General features: G+C 38.1%; 1 protein-coding gene across 1 annotated transcript; it reads right to left on the reverse strand.

Moving 5' to 3' along the window:
• Window positions 1-365: 365 nt before the first annotated feature.
• On the reverse strand, window positions 366-3,993 carry LOC133817427 (receptor-like protein kinase HSL1). Its single transcript, XM_062249941.1, has 2 exons — window positions 1,264-3,993; window positions 366-1,145 (listed from the first exon to the last, which is right to left on the reverse strand). The coding sequence occupies exons 1-2, from the start codon at window positions 3,842-3,844 to the stop codon at window positions 745-747; spliced, it is 2,982 nt and encodes a 993-aa protein (XP_062105925.1). The 5' UTR covers window positions 3,845-3,993; the 3' UTR covers window positions 366-744.
• Between the last annotated feature and the right edge of the window lie 15,834 nt (window positions 3,994-19,827).

Consider the following 19,827-nt stretch of genomic DNA (forward strand, 5'->3'; position numbering starts at 1 on the left):
TTCCAGTAGACCCCTATTGGGGTCATCCAAAATTGATCCATTCAAATCAAAGTAGAAAAAGTTTTCCAAATGAAAACATAACTCATCAACCGAAATTTTTTGACAAGTATATGCTCACAAAAAATGTAGCTCTTCTCCATGGATAACTTTTACCGTTTGGTTTTAACTCCTTTTTGTGAGAAAATCGGTGCTTGACAATTTCAGTCAATTGATTTTGGTCCACAATGTTACATGAACACATGGCTCCTGTTTTTTTAGTCCATACACTAGAGATAAGTGCTTGATCACTTCACCATTAATGAAGTGCAACCATGGAAGGCCAAGCCAACTCACCACCTTCAATAAAAACAAGCAGAACACTGTCATTGTCACTGTCACTGTCCTAGTGCCCCACGTTTTTCTTTGCATTGATTTTACTGTATAATTGCACATATAGGAAGACAAATAAAAGAAAAGATCACAAATGGGGACACAGATTTAAAAACGGATCATTCTATGTTTCCCCAACTACATGTGTAAAACAGCTGTTTTTAATGCAGATTTTTTTTTTAATCTCCACTTTTGACAATTTTCTTACAATTGCATTGTTACAATTTCCTAGCAAAAAGAGAAATCACCATCTAGAATGCCGCATTGCTTGAACTTAATAATTTACTATCTAATCTAGTGATCTTAATCCCACTTGGACTACAATTCTGAAGTGGACCCCTCTCATTTTCTTTCTAGTAGAAGACAGAACATGATTCAGACTATGCTAACTTGATCTGAGGCATCTACGTCAAAGTAACAGTAATGGGAAAGCTTACTATCTTTCCCACCAGACATGGATTTGTTTTCTGAACTTGCTTCTTGTAGCATATTCACCACTATTCGCATTGATGGCCGATTACCCGGATGTGGATTGGTGCAGAGAAAGGCTATGTGGAGTACTCTGCCAATTTCTTCCTTGTGAGTAATGACATCAAGTCTGGAGTCAATTACTTGGTTAAATCCTTTTTTATCCAAAGTAGCGCAGGCCCATTTAACCAAATCTTTATCTCCATACTCTGAATCAACTGGGAGTCTACCGGTCACTAGCTCTAGTAACACCACTCCAAAGCTATAAATGTCGCTCTTTTCATTCACTCGAAGTGTATAGCCATATTCTGTTTTTGTCAATTGAAATAACACAAACAAAATGAATCAATTAACCCTTTTGATTTTGTCTAAAATTAACAGAAAACTTTGTATCAAAAATGAGTTCTAAAGTGAGTGACAACAAACCTGGTGCGATATAACCACAAGACCCTGCAATAATGGACATAGACAGAACATCTTTGCTGACTCCACATACAATTTTAGCCACCCCAAAATCAGCAACTTTGGCTCCAAATTCTTCATCCAACAATATGTTATTGGATTTGACATCCCTATGAACAATTGGAGGTACACAATCGTGATGCAAGTAAGAGAGCCCCTCGGCTGCATCTAGAGCTATCTTGTACCTTGTTGGCCAATCCAACATTGCTCCTTTGCTACTATGGAGTAAATCCCCCAAGCTTCCATTAGGCATGTATTCATAAACCAGAAGTTTGCAATAATCAGAGTTGCAGCAACACCACAGCCTGACAATATTCTTGTGCCTGATCTTTCCAAGCGTTTCAACTTCGGCTTCGAATTCGTCTTTCTCCCGTACAGCAGAGCCAGTGTCTTCTTTCTTTACTCCTCCCCAAAGCTTCTTTACTGCCACTTTCTCACCGTTGCCAAGCACCACTTTGTAGACTTTACCAGAAGCTCCACTTCCTATCACACTGTCCTCGTTTAGGCACTCGACTATATCAAACTCGTTGAAATTAAGTTTATGAAAAGACCTCCACATGGCTGTAGTGACCGTATCCTTATTCTTCCTGTAGGACAAGTACTTCCAATAGAACCCAAAAAGTCCAACAAGGAAAACAATGGCTGCAAGAATGAAGATTGAACGTAAAATCCAAAGGTATTTCATCTTGTTACTTCCAACAGCCCGAGAACAAAGATCAGGGATGTCACCACACAAGCCTGGATTGCCCACAAAACAACTTTTATAGTTTTCATTTGCATAAAGAGGAGGAAGCACACCAGAAAGCCTGTTGTTCGACAAGTTTAGCACATTAAGCTTCAAATTCTGCAACTCAAATGGGATTTTCCCAGACAGGAGATTTCCAGAAAGATCAAGATAGTTAAGACCAAACACACTCCCAATCTCTCTTGGGATTGGACCAGATAGCTTATTGTTGGCTAAATTAAGCCCATTGAGCTTCTTCATAGCTTTAATTCCAACCGGAATTTGACCAGATAGTTGGTTGTTACTAAGATCAAGCAATCCCAATTGGCTCAACTTAATCATACTTTCTGGAATAGAACCCGATAGCTCATTACTGCTACAAGATAATTCAACAAGACTGTCCAGTGAACCAAGCTCATTAGGTATGGGCCCAGAAAACTTGTTTTGAGATATCAACAAAAGTGAAATGTTGCGTGCACCAGAAATTTTGCTAGATATGGGACCAGAAAGTGAGTTATCAGCAAGGTCAAGCAAGTAGACACGGGGCAGACCCCAGAATTGTGCAGGAACAGTACCTGAAAGATTGTTGTGATTAATTCTCACTCGGCTTAAGGACCGGCACTTTCCCAGACTCGCAGGAATTTTCCCGGAAAATGAATTGGATATCATAATAAGGTCTTCCAGAACACCGTGGTCGCACAAGCTTTCTGGGATTGCTCCATCAAACCCATTGTACGAAACATCGAGCCTCTCCAACGGCGAGTTCTTCCCGAGTTGACTGGGCAACTTGCCGCTGAGTTTGTTGTTGAATAATTTGAGTTCGTATAAGTTCGGGGACCGAGCTATACTCTCTGGTAGTGTCCCTTCAAGACGATTATCAAACAAGTTCAGCGACTCGAGTTGCAAACCGCACAACTCATTCGGAATCGTCCCAGTCAATTGATTCATCGACACGTCGAATCTTCGCAGGGTCTTCAATTTCGACATTCCCGGAGGTAACTCTCCGGAAAGAGAATTGTTGTAAAGCTCAATCTGTTCTATACTTCTCAGCTCGGAAATTGAACTAGGAATAGCCCCACTGAGTCTGTTCATGGAAAGGTCAAGGTTCTTGAGCCGAGTCAGTCGGCCCAAACTCGCCGGGATCTGACCCACGAGGTTACAACCAGAGAGCCATAAGCTCTCAAGACTCTTCATGTTACCAAATTCACTCGGTAGCTGACTCGGCGAGAACGGATTATAAGCAAGAAAAAGCTCTCTGAGACTAGAAAGGTTACCAAGAGAACTGGGTAAAACTCCGTCGAGAAGATTCCCGGAAAGATATAGCGTTTCGAGTTTCTGAAACTGGCCAAAGCCTGCCGGAATTCCACCGGAGAAGTTGTTTCCAGTAAGGTCCAGTTGCCGGAGGTTAGGGATGAGGGACATACTGCCGGGGATGGAACCCACAAGGAGGTTCTGAGAAAGAACGAGGGTCTGAAGATTCTGGCATTCGGAGATACCGCTCGGCAGAGAGGAGTTGATAGAGTTATTGGGGAGAGAAATGGAAGAGAGAAACTGGAGGCGGCAAAGGAAGACAGGGAAAGGTCCGGCGAGCTGAGAACTGGGAAGTTCGAGCTTGATAACTTGACGAGTTGAGTTATCACAGGTGACACCGAACCAGCTACAGGGATCATCGTCGCGGTCATTCCAGGAGGAGAGAGACTGAGCGGGATCGGAGAGGCCACGCTTGACTCGGAGGAGGTAGAGACCCTCTTGGTTTAGAGAGAGGGTGAACGGAGGAGAGAGAAAGAGGAAGAAGAAGAAGAAGAGTGAGGTGACCACCATGTTAGATGAAGAATGGAGGGAAAATGAGCTGAGTTTTGGAGAAGAAGAAGACGAAGACGACGATGACGCCGAATAAAAGTAAGAATTTTGAGTATGAAAGTTTGAAACTTTGAAGGAAGAGAAGGTGGGCCCTACTTTGATATAAGGAATTTTTAATGTTAAATTGTTGGAAATGTGAGATTTTTTTCCAGGAAAACAAGAAAGGGAAAGGAATAATAATAATTTTGGAATTTGAAAAGAATGTAAAGTTGAGTAATTAATTAGTTAATTAAAACAAAAAAACAAAAAATAATCAAAATTAGTCAATACAAAAAAAATTAAACTGTAGATAAAAGACAAAACCATGACAGAGCTGAGACAGAGACAGAGACAGAAGTATATACTTCTTTGTTTTTCTATTCTTTTTTTCGTATTTTTATTTTATGTTTGTCATGTAAAAAAGTAAATAGAAAACTAGATCTATATCAATTTTATTGACAAGATGGTCAAACAACTAACTTCAACCTTTTTGTTCTTTTGTTATTTTTTATTTTTAACAAATTCAGTCAGAAAAGTAATTCAATAATATAATTAGATTTTATTAGCCTTGTTTCGTTATCTATTTTTCTTGAACAAAATATATCTAGCAACTAGAAAAGGAGTTGAAAGTTTTAATTAATCAGTTATGAGGAGCAACTTAATATTTGATAATATTGGAAATTATAATTATAGATAGTTAATAACAATATAATAATATTAGCAATAATTATAGCATTTTTTTCTCTTTTTTTTATCTTTAAGTTTACTCCATTCTTTCTCACATCATATAAGGGATATTATTATTTAAAAAATAAATCAAAACATAAAATAAATAAAAAGCTTACCATCTTAGAAATATATATATATTTTTTTTGTTTTATTAATATTTTAGTCAGCAAATTTGGTCAAATTTTGGTTTAAAAAGAAATTTTACTATTGCTTTTTTTAATGATTGTTATGTTCAAAATTTAACGTTACTTTTTCAAGATAAGTCACATGAAAAAGCAGCATATAAAGTATGTATTTATTAGATATTCTCATACCAAAATACGTATTAACATAACTACAAAATTATCAATACCGACCAAAATTGTTGACTAAATTAAAACCATACTTGAGAAATATAATTTTAGCATCATAGTATTTGTTTTGAAACTAACTTAATACTCTTTTGCTTAATTAAAATCATTTTAATACTTTGTTTGTAATAAGTTTAAAGTTGTATCTATCCACCCGGTTTGGTAAAAAAAAAATATGTAATAACCAAAATAACTCTTTTTATTTAATTAAAATTATTTTTGGATTTAAACTATATTTATAAGTTTTTAATCCAAAAATAGGTTTAATTAAACAATAAAATACTAAATATAAATATTAGAACAAAACTTTTTTAAAAAAAATAAAAAGATATTAATCTAGTATTCTATTTTTTAATCAATGATTTTTTTAGAAAAAAAAAATAATTAAGCAAATTGGAAATATTTTGTTCATAATTGTAAATTATATTAATTAAAAATAAGTTACTAAGTTAATTCTATTACAAACAACATAGCATTGCATCTATAGATCCAGAATTTGTAGAAATTGTTTTAGGGTAAATAGCGTTGAGGTTCCACTTTTATACCAATAGTATCACTTAGGTTTCATTTTAAATTTTGTAGCACATAAGTTCTCATTTCAAATAAATGCTACAATTTAGTCCTTACATCTTATTTAGCATTTAAAAATTATTAAATTTAAAGGAAAAACATTATTTATAGTATTTTTTTTATTATTTGCATAACATATCGGTTGCTTGTTTCATTTTCTGCCATTTTATTAATGTAGTATTTTTTTCTCAAACCTTAATAGTTTAGAGAATTTTTTCAAGTTTACTATTCTTTTTTGTTTTCGGTACATAGAAAAATTATAACCTCAATTTTTTTATATGATAGAGTTTAAATAATTATGAATAATTTACTGTGCTGAAAAGATGGTTCAAACAATTGTTGCAGGTGCGTGAAATAAACTGCTTGATCATTAATCAAGTGTAAAGAATTGATGTTTATCTATAAAAAAAATTATAATTTTATCATTTACCATTTTTTTCCATTAACTATATTAAAAAAATAAAAACATACTATAACTATAGATTTCTCATTAAATTCAATGTTTTTAAAATAATAAATAAGGTATGGGGACTAAATTGTAGCATTTAAAAGAAAATGGCTCCAATAGAGTGCCTAAAAACTAGTGCAATACTATATTTACCACTTCTTACAAAAAATATGACTCCAATGGTATTCCAAAAAGTGTGTCAAATTTGACACATATTAAAAGTTGTGTCAAATTTGACACATGCTAAAAGTTGTGTCAAATTTACCACAAAATATAGCATGTATCAAATTTGGCACATCAATAAATATTACTTTTTTATTTACTATATTATTACTAATTATTATAATTTAGTCATTAATAATTAATTATCAACTATATATTATATTTTTTAATGGCAAATTTTTTGGAGTACATAATTTGAATGAAAAAATATAGTTGTATATTTTCAATAAATATTAAATGAATTATTCACTTTTTGTTTTAAATTACATCTTATACATTTAAGTACAATTTATAAAAATTAGGCCAAATATAGCATTAATTTAAATTTTTTTTTGCTAAATTTATATCTTCCATTGGAAGATGGCCACGTTGTTATAAATTGAGCACCTGAAGTGCTATTTACTCTTTGTTTTATTATCATTTTCAGAAGAAAAATTAATTTTGACTCTATCTTAGTTTAACGGTGACGTAATGATAAATCACTTGTCTCCATACATCATCAACTTTAAATAACATTAAATAAAATTTTCTATTAAAAGAATTTAATGGAGAATTTAAAAAAATAAAAAATAAATAAATCGGGACCATATATATTTTGTTATATGCAGTAGTACATACATGCTCCTGGATTTGGCTTACATCGAATTAATTCGGAGTGTTTGTACTTGGATTTAAGTGAGCTATATTACGATGTCTATTTATTATATTGAAAACACCAAAAGATGCCAATTAGTGTATCGATCTTATCTATTGCAATGCTTGCACCATTGTCTTACTTAAAAATGTCAAAGGTCTCAATTACAATTAACTCCTCCTTTAAACACACTTAAATACACCCAAATTGTGTGTCATATTACTCAAAACATTTTTCTTCCCAAACCAAAAATAGTAAATTAATTAAAGGGTAGTGTAAAACGATGAACTGAAAGACCCACTAAGTGATGAGTCGTCCTGATTCCAGCCAGAGTCGTCAGATTCAAACTGTCTTTATTTTTATTCAAAGGCTGGTGGTGGTGGTGGTGCAGTGCAGAGCCCGGACAAAAGGTCCCAGCAATCACTTTCCAAGGATTTTTAAAATCCACACTTTTGTTCCCCCATTGACCACCTCCCATCCACATTGACCATTTACCATCACTTTTGCTACTCTTCTCTTCATCTTTATTTATTTGTTAAATCAACTTATATACTCGTACTGCTTCCAACTACTAATTATTGGGATTGGATTTTCTCCCTAAAAAAACTAACTCATTTTCTTCATCTCTCAAGCTGTGGTCAGTATAGATATTCATTATTATCAACGTGTTTGCTTTACTAGAATGACTTTTGGAATAAAATGCTCATTTCTATACCGAGTTCATTCCATTGTTTGATTTAACTCATAGAAGAACAATTTTGATTACAATTTATTGAAGGGTCAATAACTATTTGTTAATCCGTGCTTTATCAAAATAATGATTTGATTATGTATTTAATAATGTTCATGTTGGATAAATTCCCCCCGTGAGCTGCACATTCAAGAATAACAAAAACAGTTACTTTCATTTAAAACTTTCATCAACTCAAACTGATTTTACAGCTCAGCTCAACAAACCGAATTATTTACTTCTATTTTAATCTACTTGTACTGAATATATAAATATCATGTAAGAGTTATGAGAGAAGAAGAAGGAAAGAACTAGTGAATGAAGCTGTGATGGAAGATTGAATAGAAGGAAATTCAGTGTTGGTTTCTTGGGGTTTCAAGAGTGTCACAAGCCTTAGTTCTTTGGAGATTCTCTCATGTATTCTTGTACTCAAAGATTGGTGTTTGTATTTTTACATTCATTTTAGTGGAACCTCTTCAAGAGGAAACTGGAGTAGGACATTTTAATGGTTGGATTAGTAGGGCTGGGAGGGTCATAATTGATTTATTATGCCATTAAGTGATTACGTGCATGTTTATGTGAATTTATTATAATATAATGTTAAATGCATGCATGTTGGTCCACATTTCATTATAGGGGCATTTTGGTAATTTGGTCCGTTGAGGGCGTAATTGTGTATTTTCATGCATGTTGAAGAACTACTATTGAGGCCACATAATAATGTGGATTTGTTCGAGTCATTCGGCATGAGACAATCTTTGAGTAACAAGTTAGCGGTTTGGTCATAACAGGTTTAAGTTCGGGGCTCGGGGTGAGACTCGGGATGGTTTGATGATTAGAGCATTACCGGGAATTAAAGGGTAATGGGTTATGATTTTATTAGTATTTGAGAATAACAAGAATTGGAGAGTGTTAATTATGATTAACGAGATAGGTGGAAAATGATGGTTTTGCCCTTGGGGGTTGTTAAGGGATGAATTAAGCATGGAAGGTATTTTGGTCATTTGACCTAAGCTATATATAAGCTGAAGGCTGTAGAAAATGGACCAAAAACAGAGCCTTGTTTTCCTTCATCACGGTCATCATCTTTCTCTTCTTCTTCCTTTGAATTTTGAAGCAAGTTTGGGGATTCAAGCTTGGAGATTGAAGCTTGAGGTCTTAGACTAGTGTTCAGTCATTGAAGAGGATTCAACCTAAGCTTAAGGTAAGGTTTTAGTTCCATTTTATAGTTCCTTGCCCTGTTTTTGTGCTGGATTTAAGGTTTGGAATTTTGATCATGGAAATGGGAATTTGGTGAAGTTTTGATTGGTGTAAGGCTTGGGTTTTGATGCTTATATGGTAGATAAGTTGTGGTAACAGTTGGTGGTTTTGCTTGGTGATATTGGGAGAGTTTTAATGAGGTTTTGAAATGAGTTCGAATGGGAAAAACAAGGGATTTTGGCTAGGTTTCATGTGGGGCCGCGGCTCTGTTCTAGAGCGCCGCGGCCCAAGCTTGAGGAAGAGGAAGGGAGAAGCTACTAGGCCGTGGCATGGGGAAGGAGGGCCGCCACCCATGTTTGGGAAATGATGTACGGTCGCTTCTGGTTGAGGAGGCGGGCCGCGGCATGGTGAGGTAGGGCTGCGACCCTTAGTGGCATTTTGGCCAAAAGTGTGATTTTGACTTGGGGATTCAAACCTTAGGCCTCGAGATCGATCCTATAACCCGGTTTAGTAGGATTCGATTTCTCAAAGGCTAGGTTTTGGTCCGGGAACCTTTGTTATTCATTTTATTGATGGAGTCCCGTAATTGGTTATGACCAGGTGACCGTCAAGGAACTAAAGGTTGATCATTCTCAAAGGTCGTTCTTTTATTAATTCTCGCTCGAACCAGAGGTAAGAAAACTGCACCCCATACGTGACATGCGTGGTTATTATTGAGGTATGTTGAGTGTTTAAATGTGGACATTGATAGCAGATCAAATGCTTAGCAAATCTTGCTTACTTATGAATGGCACTAACTTACTAGCCAGAACCGGCAATGGTGTCAAAACTAGCTGTGATGCTGTGACTTACTAGTCAGGTTCGACAGTAGTTTTGAGCACTGGTCGTATGTTACTGACCTATGAGTCAGGAGTTGCATAAGCGTCATGAACGCAGAGCCAATAAAAGACTAGATCTGATTGACATATGCATTGAATTACTCATCATGAGCATTAATGTCGGACCGACCCCAAGTTCGATGAAAACTAAAAGCGCTTGCCTAGTTCTATGACTAGTTACTCAGAGTCAGGGCCAGAAGGCCCAGGTGACCGTATCGTAACATGGCTAAGGGTGCGGAACCCACAGTAGTGACACTATGGTCACTCCCTTGGTTTACATTGGTGACTCGCTCATCAATCACTTATCCTATTTAAGCTAGTGACTTGATCACTCATTTGTAAAAAGTATGGAATCCACATTAGTGACTTTTACAACTGTCACTCCTCTGTTTAGGGCTATAAGTCCTGAATCATTATCATGATCATCATTTGATATTATATACATGCAGTAATGAGTTTTCTTGCTGGGCTTTGGCTCATGGGTGCTATGTGGTGCAGGTAAAGGGAACTAAAATCTCACCCAGTCTTGAGTGGAGAGCTTAGGTGGCGATGTGTACATATGCGGTCGCTTGACCACCATGGACAAGGAGTTTATCAGAGGGACTAGGGGTTAACCCTATTTTTTCCGCTTAGGTCGGCGAGTTGTAAATTTTACACTGCAATGACCATTTTGTATTGTAAGTAACTTGTAAACGTTTTATGGGCCCGTGAACAGTTTTATGTCTTAAATAAAATATATCCTTTCCTTTTTTGATTGGTTTTTCCACCTTAACCTATTAATCACACCTAGATGCACGTTTATAACCAAAGAACTCGATTAGCGAGTTAAGCATGGTTCAAAGTACGTAGTAACTGTCTTGGAGTAACCAGGGCGTTATAGCTAGTTTCTTGGTGTAATGCCCAAAATTTCCTAATAAGGTTTAAGACTTTGATTAGGAGGTCGGGAGGGCCATAATTGATCTATTATAGTATTTAATGATTATATGCATATTTACGTTAATTATATTATTATATGATGGTAAATGCATGCATATGGGAGAATTTATTATTGTGAGGGTATTTTGGTAATTTGGCCATTGTGGGCGTAATTGTATATTCTGGGTGCACGATTGTGATTAAGTAATATAGCCACATTATAAGGTGGATTGGTTCGAGCTATTCGACATGAGACGATCATGAGATGTAAGTGTTCGGTCTAGTCATAACAGGTTTAAGCTCGGGGCTCGGGGTAAGTCTCGGGGTGAGTTTAATGATTAGAGCATTACCGGGAATTAAAGGGTAATGAGATATGATTTATTGATGTTTGGGAATATTGAGAATAGCGGGAATTGGAGAGCGTTAATTATGATTAACAGTATAGGTTGTAAAGGACGATTTTACCCTTGGGAGTGCTTAGAAGCCTTTAAATGACCTAGGCGCATTTAGGTCATTTGTCTTGGATATACATGAGGTTTAGTAGGATGTAGAAGGCAGAATCAAAAACAGAGCCTATCCTCTCTTTCTCCCTTCCATCCCGTACAAGCTTCCTCCCTCACCTTTCTTTGAATTTTGAGAGCTCAAATGGAGGTGTTGAGCTAGGGGATTAAAGGTGGCAGCTAGGGAACCTATAACAACCATCAAAGGGGATTCAAAGTTGTGTTTGAGGTGAGTTTTAGCCTTTGAACTCAGGTGATACTCTGTTTTCTTCTTTGTTTTTTTCAGCTTTGATTTCTTACTAAAAGTTTGGATTCAAAGGGGTTTTGATGGATGATAAGATTGGGTTTTGATGAGGGGAGGTTATGGGTGTTTTCTAGGGGTTTAATTGTATGTTAGGAAGAGGTTTTATGATGGTTTGAAGGACTGGTTTGAGAGGAAATAGCGCAGGGGAAATTCTGGTGCGTATGGCCGACTTGGCTGGTTTGGGTTGGGCGCCGCAGCGCAGCAGGGGAGCGCCGCGGCCCTTGGCGTCTGGCAGGGGGAGTCCCTCTCTGTTTGAGGGCGCACCGCGGCGCAGCAGGGGAGGGTCGCGGCCCTTAAGGCCAATTTTGCTAAAATGTGGTTTTTAGCTTGGGGATTCAAACCATAGGCCTCGGGGTTGGATCTAGTACCCGGTTGAGTAGTATTTGATGTCTCGGGGGCTGGGTTTTGGTTTGGGAACCCTTAGTGATCATTTTTATTGATGATACCTTATATTTGGTTATGACTAGGTGACCGCTAAAGGACTAAAGGTTGATCGTTCTCAAGGGTCGTTCTTTTAATAGTTCTAGCTCGACTTTGAGGTAAGAAAACTGCATCCTGTGTATATGAGACATGCATGGTTATTATGGTGCATGTTGGTTGATTAATGAGTATGACATGCGTGGTTATTATTGATGCATGTCGGTTGATTATTATGTATGACACGCATGGATATTCTTGACGCATGTTGGTTGACTATTAAACGTGACATGCATGGCTGTTATTGGTGCATGCTAGATTGCTGGATGTATTGCATATGATGCATGAGAAACATGTGATTAGGACATGCTTTGTATACTGGGTATGATACTGTTCAGAGCTTGAGCCTCTGTGGTTGTACATGGTCCTAATTGTACTGGTATCTGTTTAGTAAGCATGCTAAATACCTTGTTTATGGATATTAAACATGTGATAAATGTTTGGTGGCATGGCTTACCTGTGTATGGCGCTGACTTATTAGTCAGAATCGACAATGGTGTCAGATCCGTCTGTGAAGCTGTGACTTATCAGTTAAGTTCACCACGGGCTGAGCACTGGTCGCGTTTTACCAACCCAAGGGTCAGAAGTGGCAGTGCGTTGTGAACGCTGGGCCGATTAAAGATTAGATCTAATCGAGGCCGGCATTGAATGACTCATATGGGGTATTAATGCTGGACCGACCGGAAGGTCAATGAGAACTATAAGCGCTTGCCTGGTCTAAGACCAGATGATTTTAGCCAAGGTATATGACCCCGGTGACCGTTTGTCACATGGCTAAGGGACGTTGTCCATAGTTTCGACTCTAGAGTCGTGAGGAAGGTTATGTTGGTGACTAATCACCTTGCACCTATCCTAATCGAGCTTATGAAAGAATCACTTATCAGTTGAGCCCTGGTGACCCTATCGTCACATGGCTAGAGGGAGCGATGCTCATTATCGTGACTTTTGGCTATTATCACCTATCTGTATGGACCGTTGGTTCCGAATGGTTACTATGGTTATTGTTGATATCATATCATGTTATATGGTGTTTTCTTGCTGGGCTTTGGCTCACGGGTGCTACGTGGTGCAGGTAAAGGCAAGAGGAAGCTGGACCATCCTTGAGTTGAAGAGCTTAGGTGATGACGTGTACATATGCAGCTGCTCGTCCGCCACGGCCGAGGTTTAAAGTGGAACTAGGGTTGAACCCTGTTTTGCCGCTTAGAACGGCCTGTTGTAAATATTTTCTGTAATAGACTTTGAAATTATATTTTCGGGATCCCAATATATATATAAAACGTTCTAGTGAAACGTTACATCTTAACCAAAGTTTTTAATCCCTAAACCGCTAATCATACTTAGTTCACGATTTTGGCCAAATGACTCGATTAGCGAGTTTAGCACTGTATACAAGGCACACCGTAACGGTCCCAGGAGTTGGGGCGTTACACTTGGGGTTTCAAGAGTGTCATAAGCCTTAGTTCTTTTGAGATTCTCTCGTGTATTCTTGTACTCAAAGATTGGTGTTTGTATTTTTACATTCATTTTAGTGGAACCTCTCTAAGAGGAAACTGGAGTAGGACATTTTAAATGGTGTCTGAACCAATATAAAATTTGTCTCTATCCCCTTTGTTATTTTTCATTTGAGCTTTATAGTTTGATATATGTTTTATGATTTACTTAACCTTTCAATTTCTGACATTTGGTGTTTAAGTTGTTTGCCATTGTTGTAGAGGATTTTCTACAACTTCAATTTAAAAAAAAAGAATACCCTATGTTTTTCAAGCATTAAAGAGAGAAAGGGAGAGCGATTTGTAATCTGGGGTTGGAGAGAATTTCTTTTATTTCTCTAGTGGCTCATGTAAAGAAAGACCAAAGAAGAGGTTAGAGTGAGAACAAAAGAAACAAAAAAAGGAAGAATCTGAGTTAGAGTATTCGACTACCTGTCAAACTGTGGCATTGGAATCGATCGCAAGCTTGTTGTTGTAACCTGATTGACATAGTGCAGAAGGAGCAGTCTTTGAGACGAGCTCAAAGAGGATTAGCCCAATTTTTCTAGGTGAACCTCTATACATCTGGTGTTCTCTTCTCCCATCTTTGATTTTCTGATTTTTTTGTGTTTGGTTACTCTTGATTGCATTGATTTTTTTTTACGTGTTGCCCTAGATTTGTAGAGAAAATTGAAGGAGTGTTCATCTCTGCAAAATAAAACAAATAGGGTTAAAGTTGGTTCAATTTTTGGTTTTTGTCACTGTACAAAGTGATACGTGTGTGGTGTTTATGATTCCATGTTTTCAACCTTTTTGAAGTCAAAGGTCAAGAATGACCTTAGTATCTCTGACTTGAAGGTGTGTTGGTGTAGGGATATTTTGGTACTAAAGTCCTACAGATCAGAGCCAGGTTCCGAAAAAACTCAACACACAAAGTGATAGAGAGTTCAAACAAGTCTGGAGGAGGCTAACCCATTGGGAGGAGGTCTTGACTTGGAAGAATTTGAGGATATTCCTTTGAATAATCCTACTAACTACTCTCAAACTCAATCATTTCTAAACTTAGAATGTAGAAACATGAGTAATATGAAAATAGAAATTGACAAATTTGATAGTTCTGGTGATTACACGATATGGAGGAGGAAAATCAGATCCTTATTGGCACAACAAAAATTATTAAGGGTCTTGGAGGATCCCATTGAGTGGCCTGAGAATACATCCAAGATTCAGCAAGAGGAATTTCTGGAAACAACAACTGGAATCATAATATTCAATGCCATCATCAGATTAGTTGACAAAGAGGAGACTCCAGCCAAAATTTGGAAGAAGCTAGAGGAACAATTTCAGCAAAAATCTCTTACTAACAAGATTTTTTTGAAGGAAAGAATTTGTGGCTTCAAGATTAGTCATTCAAGAACATTAGAACATAATCTTGATGATTTCTTGAGAATGCACATTGAACTTGCAAACTCAGGAGAGAATGAGGCTTTGAGTGATGAGAATCAAGCCATTATAATTCTAAATTCACTACCGGAGTCTTATAGGGAAGTAAAGAATGCTATCAAATATGGGAGAACTGAAATCACTTTAGATGAAGTTATTTCAGCACTGAAATCTAAAGATTTGGAGATAAAATCAGAGAAAAATGGAGGTTCAAATGGAGAGTTGAACTTAAGCCGAGGGAGACCAAGTCACAGAAAACCATGGCATTCAATAGGAAAAAGTCAAAGCAGAGGATCATTCAAAAATCATAGCAACCATGACAGGGGAAGATCTCAATCAAAAGGACCAAATGATCAAAATGGTTGTTATCATTGTGGTAAACCTGGACAATACTAAAGGGACTGCTATTTCTAGAAAAAGAATAAGAATAATAGGCATGAAGGACAAGGAGAAGCTCAAAATTCAGATCACCACTCATCAAAACATAAATCTAACTTTCAAAATGCTAACCTAAGTGATGGTTATGAAAGTGGGGAAGTTTATGTTGCTGCAACATCTTTCAAAGATGATTAGATATAAGATTCGGGTTGCACTTTTCATATGACTAATAACAAATCTTTATTGACTGATTTCAGGGATTCAAACAAAGGGAAAGTGATACTAGGAAATGACCAATGTTGCAAAATTGAAGGCTCTGGAACTGTGGCTTTCAAGATGTTTGATGGTGTCACTAGATCCCTAGCTGGAGTAAGGTATGTCCCTGAACTATCTAGAAATTTAATTTCACTAAGTGTGCTTGATGACTTAAAAATAGAAAGCAAAATTGTAGCGTCCCAAATTTGCTAATAAGGCTTAGGGTCTTGATTAGCGTGCCTAGAGGGCAATAAGAGATTTACTATCTTAATATGTAAATTTGATGAGTATGTGATTAGAGATGCATGTTTAGGTAAATTAAATATGCATGTGGGCCCTATTTGGTTATTAGGGGCATGTTTGTAATTTTAGCCTGTTGAGGGCATAAATGTAATACTTGTGAATTTTGTGATCTTTACCACGTGTGAGTGGTGATATATTTATGATGCACGTTCTGAGACAATCCTAGGGAACGGTTTAGCTAGGAAGTCACAACGAGACCCAATACCCGACTCGGGGCGAATCAAGGGGTATTTCGAGCATTAGACATTTTACTGGGTTATCGGGTTAAGAAAATAAATATTTGGAGATATATTTGAAGTTAGAACGTATAGGAGGGAATATCGGGGAGATTTACCATTTTGCCATCGAGGACGTTTTTGGTACCCCAAGCCTTGAAGGTAACTTAAGTGACCTTGGATAAGTAAGACAAAACTTAGGAAACACTCAGAACTTGGTAAACCGACCCAAACACTCTTTTCTCTCTCTCTTATTTTCTCTAAACCTTACCAAGGGAAACATTGAAGATTAAGCAAGGAATTTGGGCTAAACTTGGGGATTATCTCAGTTTCAACTTGTGGATTCAAGCAGAGGATAAGGTAAGCTTTGAATTGTGATTTTAGCCTTTAGATTTTGTAATTGTTGGCTAAGTTTTTAGCTTTCTTAAGTCTTTGAAGTTGAAGATTGAATTTGGAATTTGGAATTTGGTGAGGTTTTAAGCTAGCTTTTTGTTAGGTTGTGTTGCTGGGACTATTCTAGAACTATGGTGGTGATTAAATTGAGTTGTTAGATTGATTTTGGGGTAAATTGGCTTGGCTTTAGTTGTGAAAATGGGGGACTTTTCTGGGTTCTAAGGGTCAGGCCGCGTCATTGTTCTTGGTGAGTCGCGGCCCTCTAGAACATTTGGGAGGCCAGGAAGAGTGGCGGGCCGCAACACCCTATAGATTGGACCGCGGCGCGCATAGGCAAGAATGGAGGCTGGGTTTCTGGTTGAGGTGGGCCGCGGCATAGGACCTTGGGGCCGCGGCGCTTAGTGGGTTTTTGGGCTCAAGTAGGTTTTAGGATCGGGAATCTAAAAGTTAAGGCTCGGGATTGATTTTATTACCCGAATTGATAGAATTCAAGGTCCCAGAGATTAGAATTATAACCCAAAGTTATTTAATGGATTAGAACTTGATGGATGGATGTTGTTGATACGTTGTGACTAGGTTTTCAGCGAGGCTCAGACTAGAGGACTGTGATCGGGATATCGGAGCTCAGGAAGCTTGGGACACAGGTAAGAAAACTGTTGTACCCGTAGAGTAAGGCGTGGCCCTATAGTTTGTATTGCAGGGCACGACCCTGTGTGATTATGATGTAGGGCATAGCCCTATTGATTATGTTTATATTTGTTTAAGTATTTGTTAAATTCATGCTATGTGTTGCATATCTATAAATGAACGGCAAGGGCCGGGAACGGTAAAGGACGGGTACGACAAAGGGCCGGGAACAGAATCAAGCACGTGGAGTGCAAGGTCGAGTACAGTAAGGGACCAGGAGCGGAGTGCAAGTTGCTAAGGTGAGACCCTTCTCGGATGCCTAAGACATCCTCATGGTGTAGTCCGCAAACCCAGGGCCTGGTAAAGTGCTTAGGATGGCATGGTCATTATGTGTTTAGCCTGTTGGCAGCTTTATTATATGTTGATTGATAGTTGTGCATATGTTGATTGCTTGTGTGGAGCTTTCTTGCTGGGCTTCGGCTCACAGGTGCTCTATGGTGCAGGTAAGGGCAAGGGAAAGGTCGATCAATCATGAGTACGGAGAGCGTGAAGTAGCATGTAACGCCCTAGATAGCCAAGACCGTTATACTTTGTGTTTATAAAGTGCTAGACTTGCTAACCAAGTCGTTTAATTGAAAACGTGTTATTGGAACTACAAGGGAACTAAGGTTAAAATATCTTGGTCTCAAAAGTCACATTTTCATAAAGAAACATTTCCTGTTTACACGGGATCCCAAAAAAATGCTAGGTTTGAAATTGTTTACAAAAGATTCAAGGACTAAATACAGTATTGGCCATATTAAGGCAAAACAGACAAGTAGGCAAACTCCATCCTGATCCACTCCTCGGCCTTGGCGACCGAACAACTGGCTATGTACATTCCACCCCGCAGCCATCCATCTCAGGATTGGACCAACTTGCCTTTTCCTTTACCTTCACCACGTAGCGCCCGTGAGCCAAGGCCCAGCAAGAAAACACAACAATAGAGCATAAGCAATCAACAGATAATTCAGTATCTCATATTGCATCACATATTCTTAATCACATCAACATTCAGAGTAGTTAAGTATTCAACATACTAAACATATCAATTCATAACATTCACCAAATCACATATGATAACTAGGGTTAGCGCCCTCAGGCCGCACCCTCTGTTATCCCACTGACTTCGGCCCGCTTAAACCAAGCTCAGTGAATACTAAGTTATCCTCGGCTACCAGTGGCCAAGCCACACCCTGTGCGCAAATATTGTGTACGGCACCCTTAGGCCGCTATCACATGTCCCATGGAATAATACCAACATTGACATAATACAAATATCGGGAGCACTTAGTCCCATCACAAACATATAACCGGGTGCAGTTTTCTTACCTTTAGATTCACTAGCTTTGATCACTTGACTCCTTGAGCACGATCCCTCTCGAGCCCTAGCGCTCACCTAATCACAATCATAGGTCAAAGTCATCACCAAGCCTCAAGTCCAATACCTAGCCTCGGGACCAATCTCGAGCCCCTGGGAAGTCCTAACTCCACCAAACAGGGTGGTGGAATCGAACCCCGAACCCTTGGTCAAAAACCCTTGCAAATAACCCTAAAATCCCTTTCTAGAAACAGGGCAGCGCTACAACGCTCTAAGGAGGGCGCTACAAGCAGAAGCAAAATCCCCCAGGAAGCATGGCCTAGCGCTACAGCGCCCAAAGGCTAGTGCTGTAGTGCTAGTCACAGACAGCCAACCTCCCAATTTCCCTTCCTGTGATTTCCTCGAACCAAACTCAACCAAAACTTCTCCAAAGCTTCACCATACTCAAAAACAAGCTTATTAACACATTCCACTCATCCCAAGCACCCCAAATACTCAAAACCCAAGCACATGCATCCCTAATCTCAAAATCCACCATAGCCACTTCTAGACTTCAAAACTTAGCAGAAACCAGTCAAAACATCAGAGTTGAAAGCTCGGAGTTTATACCTTTGATGGAACTTCGACCTCAAGTTGCCTCTAGACCTCTTTAGCTTGCTCTTCCTCAACCCTTGGCTCCAACTTCCCTAGAATTCCCCATCAACATAGCTTAGGTACCTTAGTTAAAAACCAAAACCAGAACTGAAGAAACTACAAGGTCTTACCTCAAGTGATGGTGTGTTCTTGCTAAGCCCTTCCAACTCTTCAAGCCTAGCTCAGGATTTCTGTTGCCCAGCCTAACCCAGCTCCCCTTTGAGTTTTGCTCCAAGAAAACACCCAGAAATGATGAAGGAGATCACCAACCGACTCCTAGGAAAATAGCTCTGTTTTCTCCCTTTTCTTTTTCTTCTTTTTCCTTATTTTCTTTCTTTCCACAACCTTCTACCCTTTTTCTACAATTCCCACTAAGTATAAAACCTTAACTTATTTATCTCTGAGAAGCCAATTGACCAAAATTACCTCCCTATTAACTCTAAACCCTTTAGTCCACTTAGGGGGCGTTTTAGTCATTTTACCCAATTCCCGCTAATTCCTCGAGTGTCCCTAATATTTTCCGCTTACCTCCCGATACCTAATTAATCACCAATTATATTCCTCGATATCAAAATAGACTCCCACATACTCACTAAATTCCCATTTATACCCCCAAGCTCACCCCGAGCCGGGTATAAATCCCTGCCTTGACATTTTCGCTATTCTGCTCACTAGGATCGTCTCGAGTCACAAATCACAGATATATCCACATAATAATGTGGTCTCAACAATTATCATATATATAAATACAGTTATGCCCATAATGGCCACAATTACGATTATGCCATTCTAACCTAATCAGGGCCTACATGCATACTAATACACATAGTCATGCATCTCAAATATTCAAATAGTCATATAACATGCTTTAAATCATAATCATACATTTTACTCATTAAAGTCACCCATAATTCCCATTATGCCCTCCAAGC

The sequence above is a fragment of the Humulus lupulus genome, chromosome 2 (assembly GCF_963169125.1).
Source record: "Humulus lupulus chromosome 2, drHumLupu1.1, whole genome shotgun sequence".
Classification (NCBI taxonomy): Eukaryota; Viridiplantae; Streptophyta; class Magnoliopsida; order Rosales; family Cannabaceae; genus Humulus; species Humulus lupulus.

Bases quoted from the DNA above. Each gene is read 5' to 3' on its own strand.
- LOC133817427 (XM_062249941.1), bottom strand. From the start codon at position 3,844: ATGGTGGTCACCTCACTCTTCTTCTTCTTCTTCCTCTTTCTCTCTCCT. The intron at 1,146-1,263 runs GTTTGTTGTCAC...TGACAAAAACAG, and splicing joins TTGTGGTTATATCGCACCAG to AATATGGCTATACACTTCGA.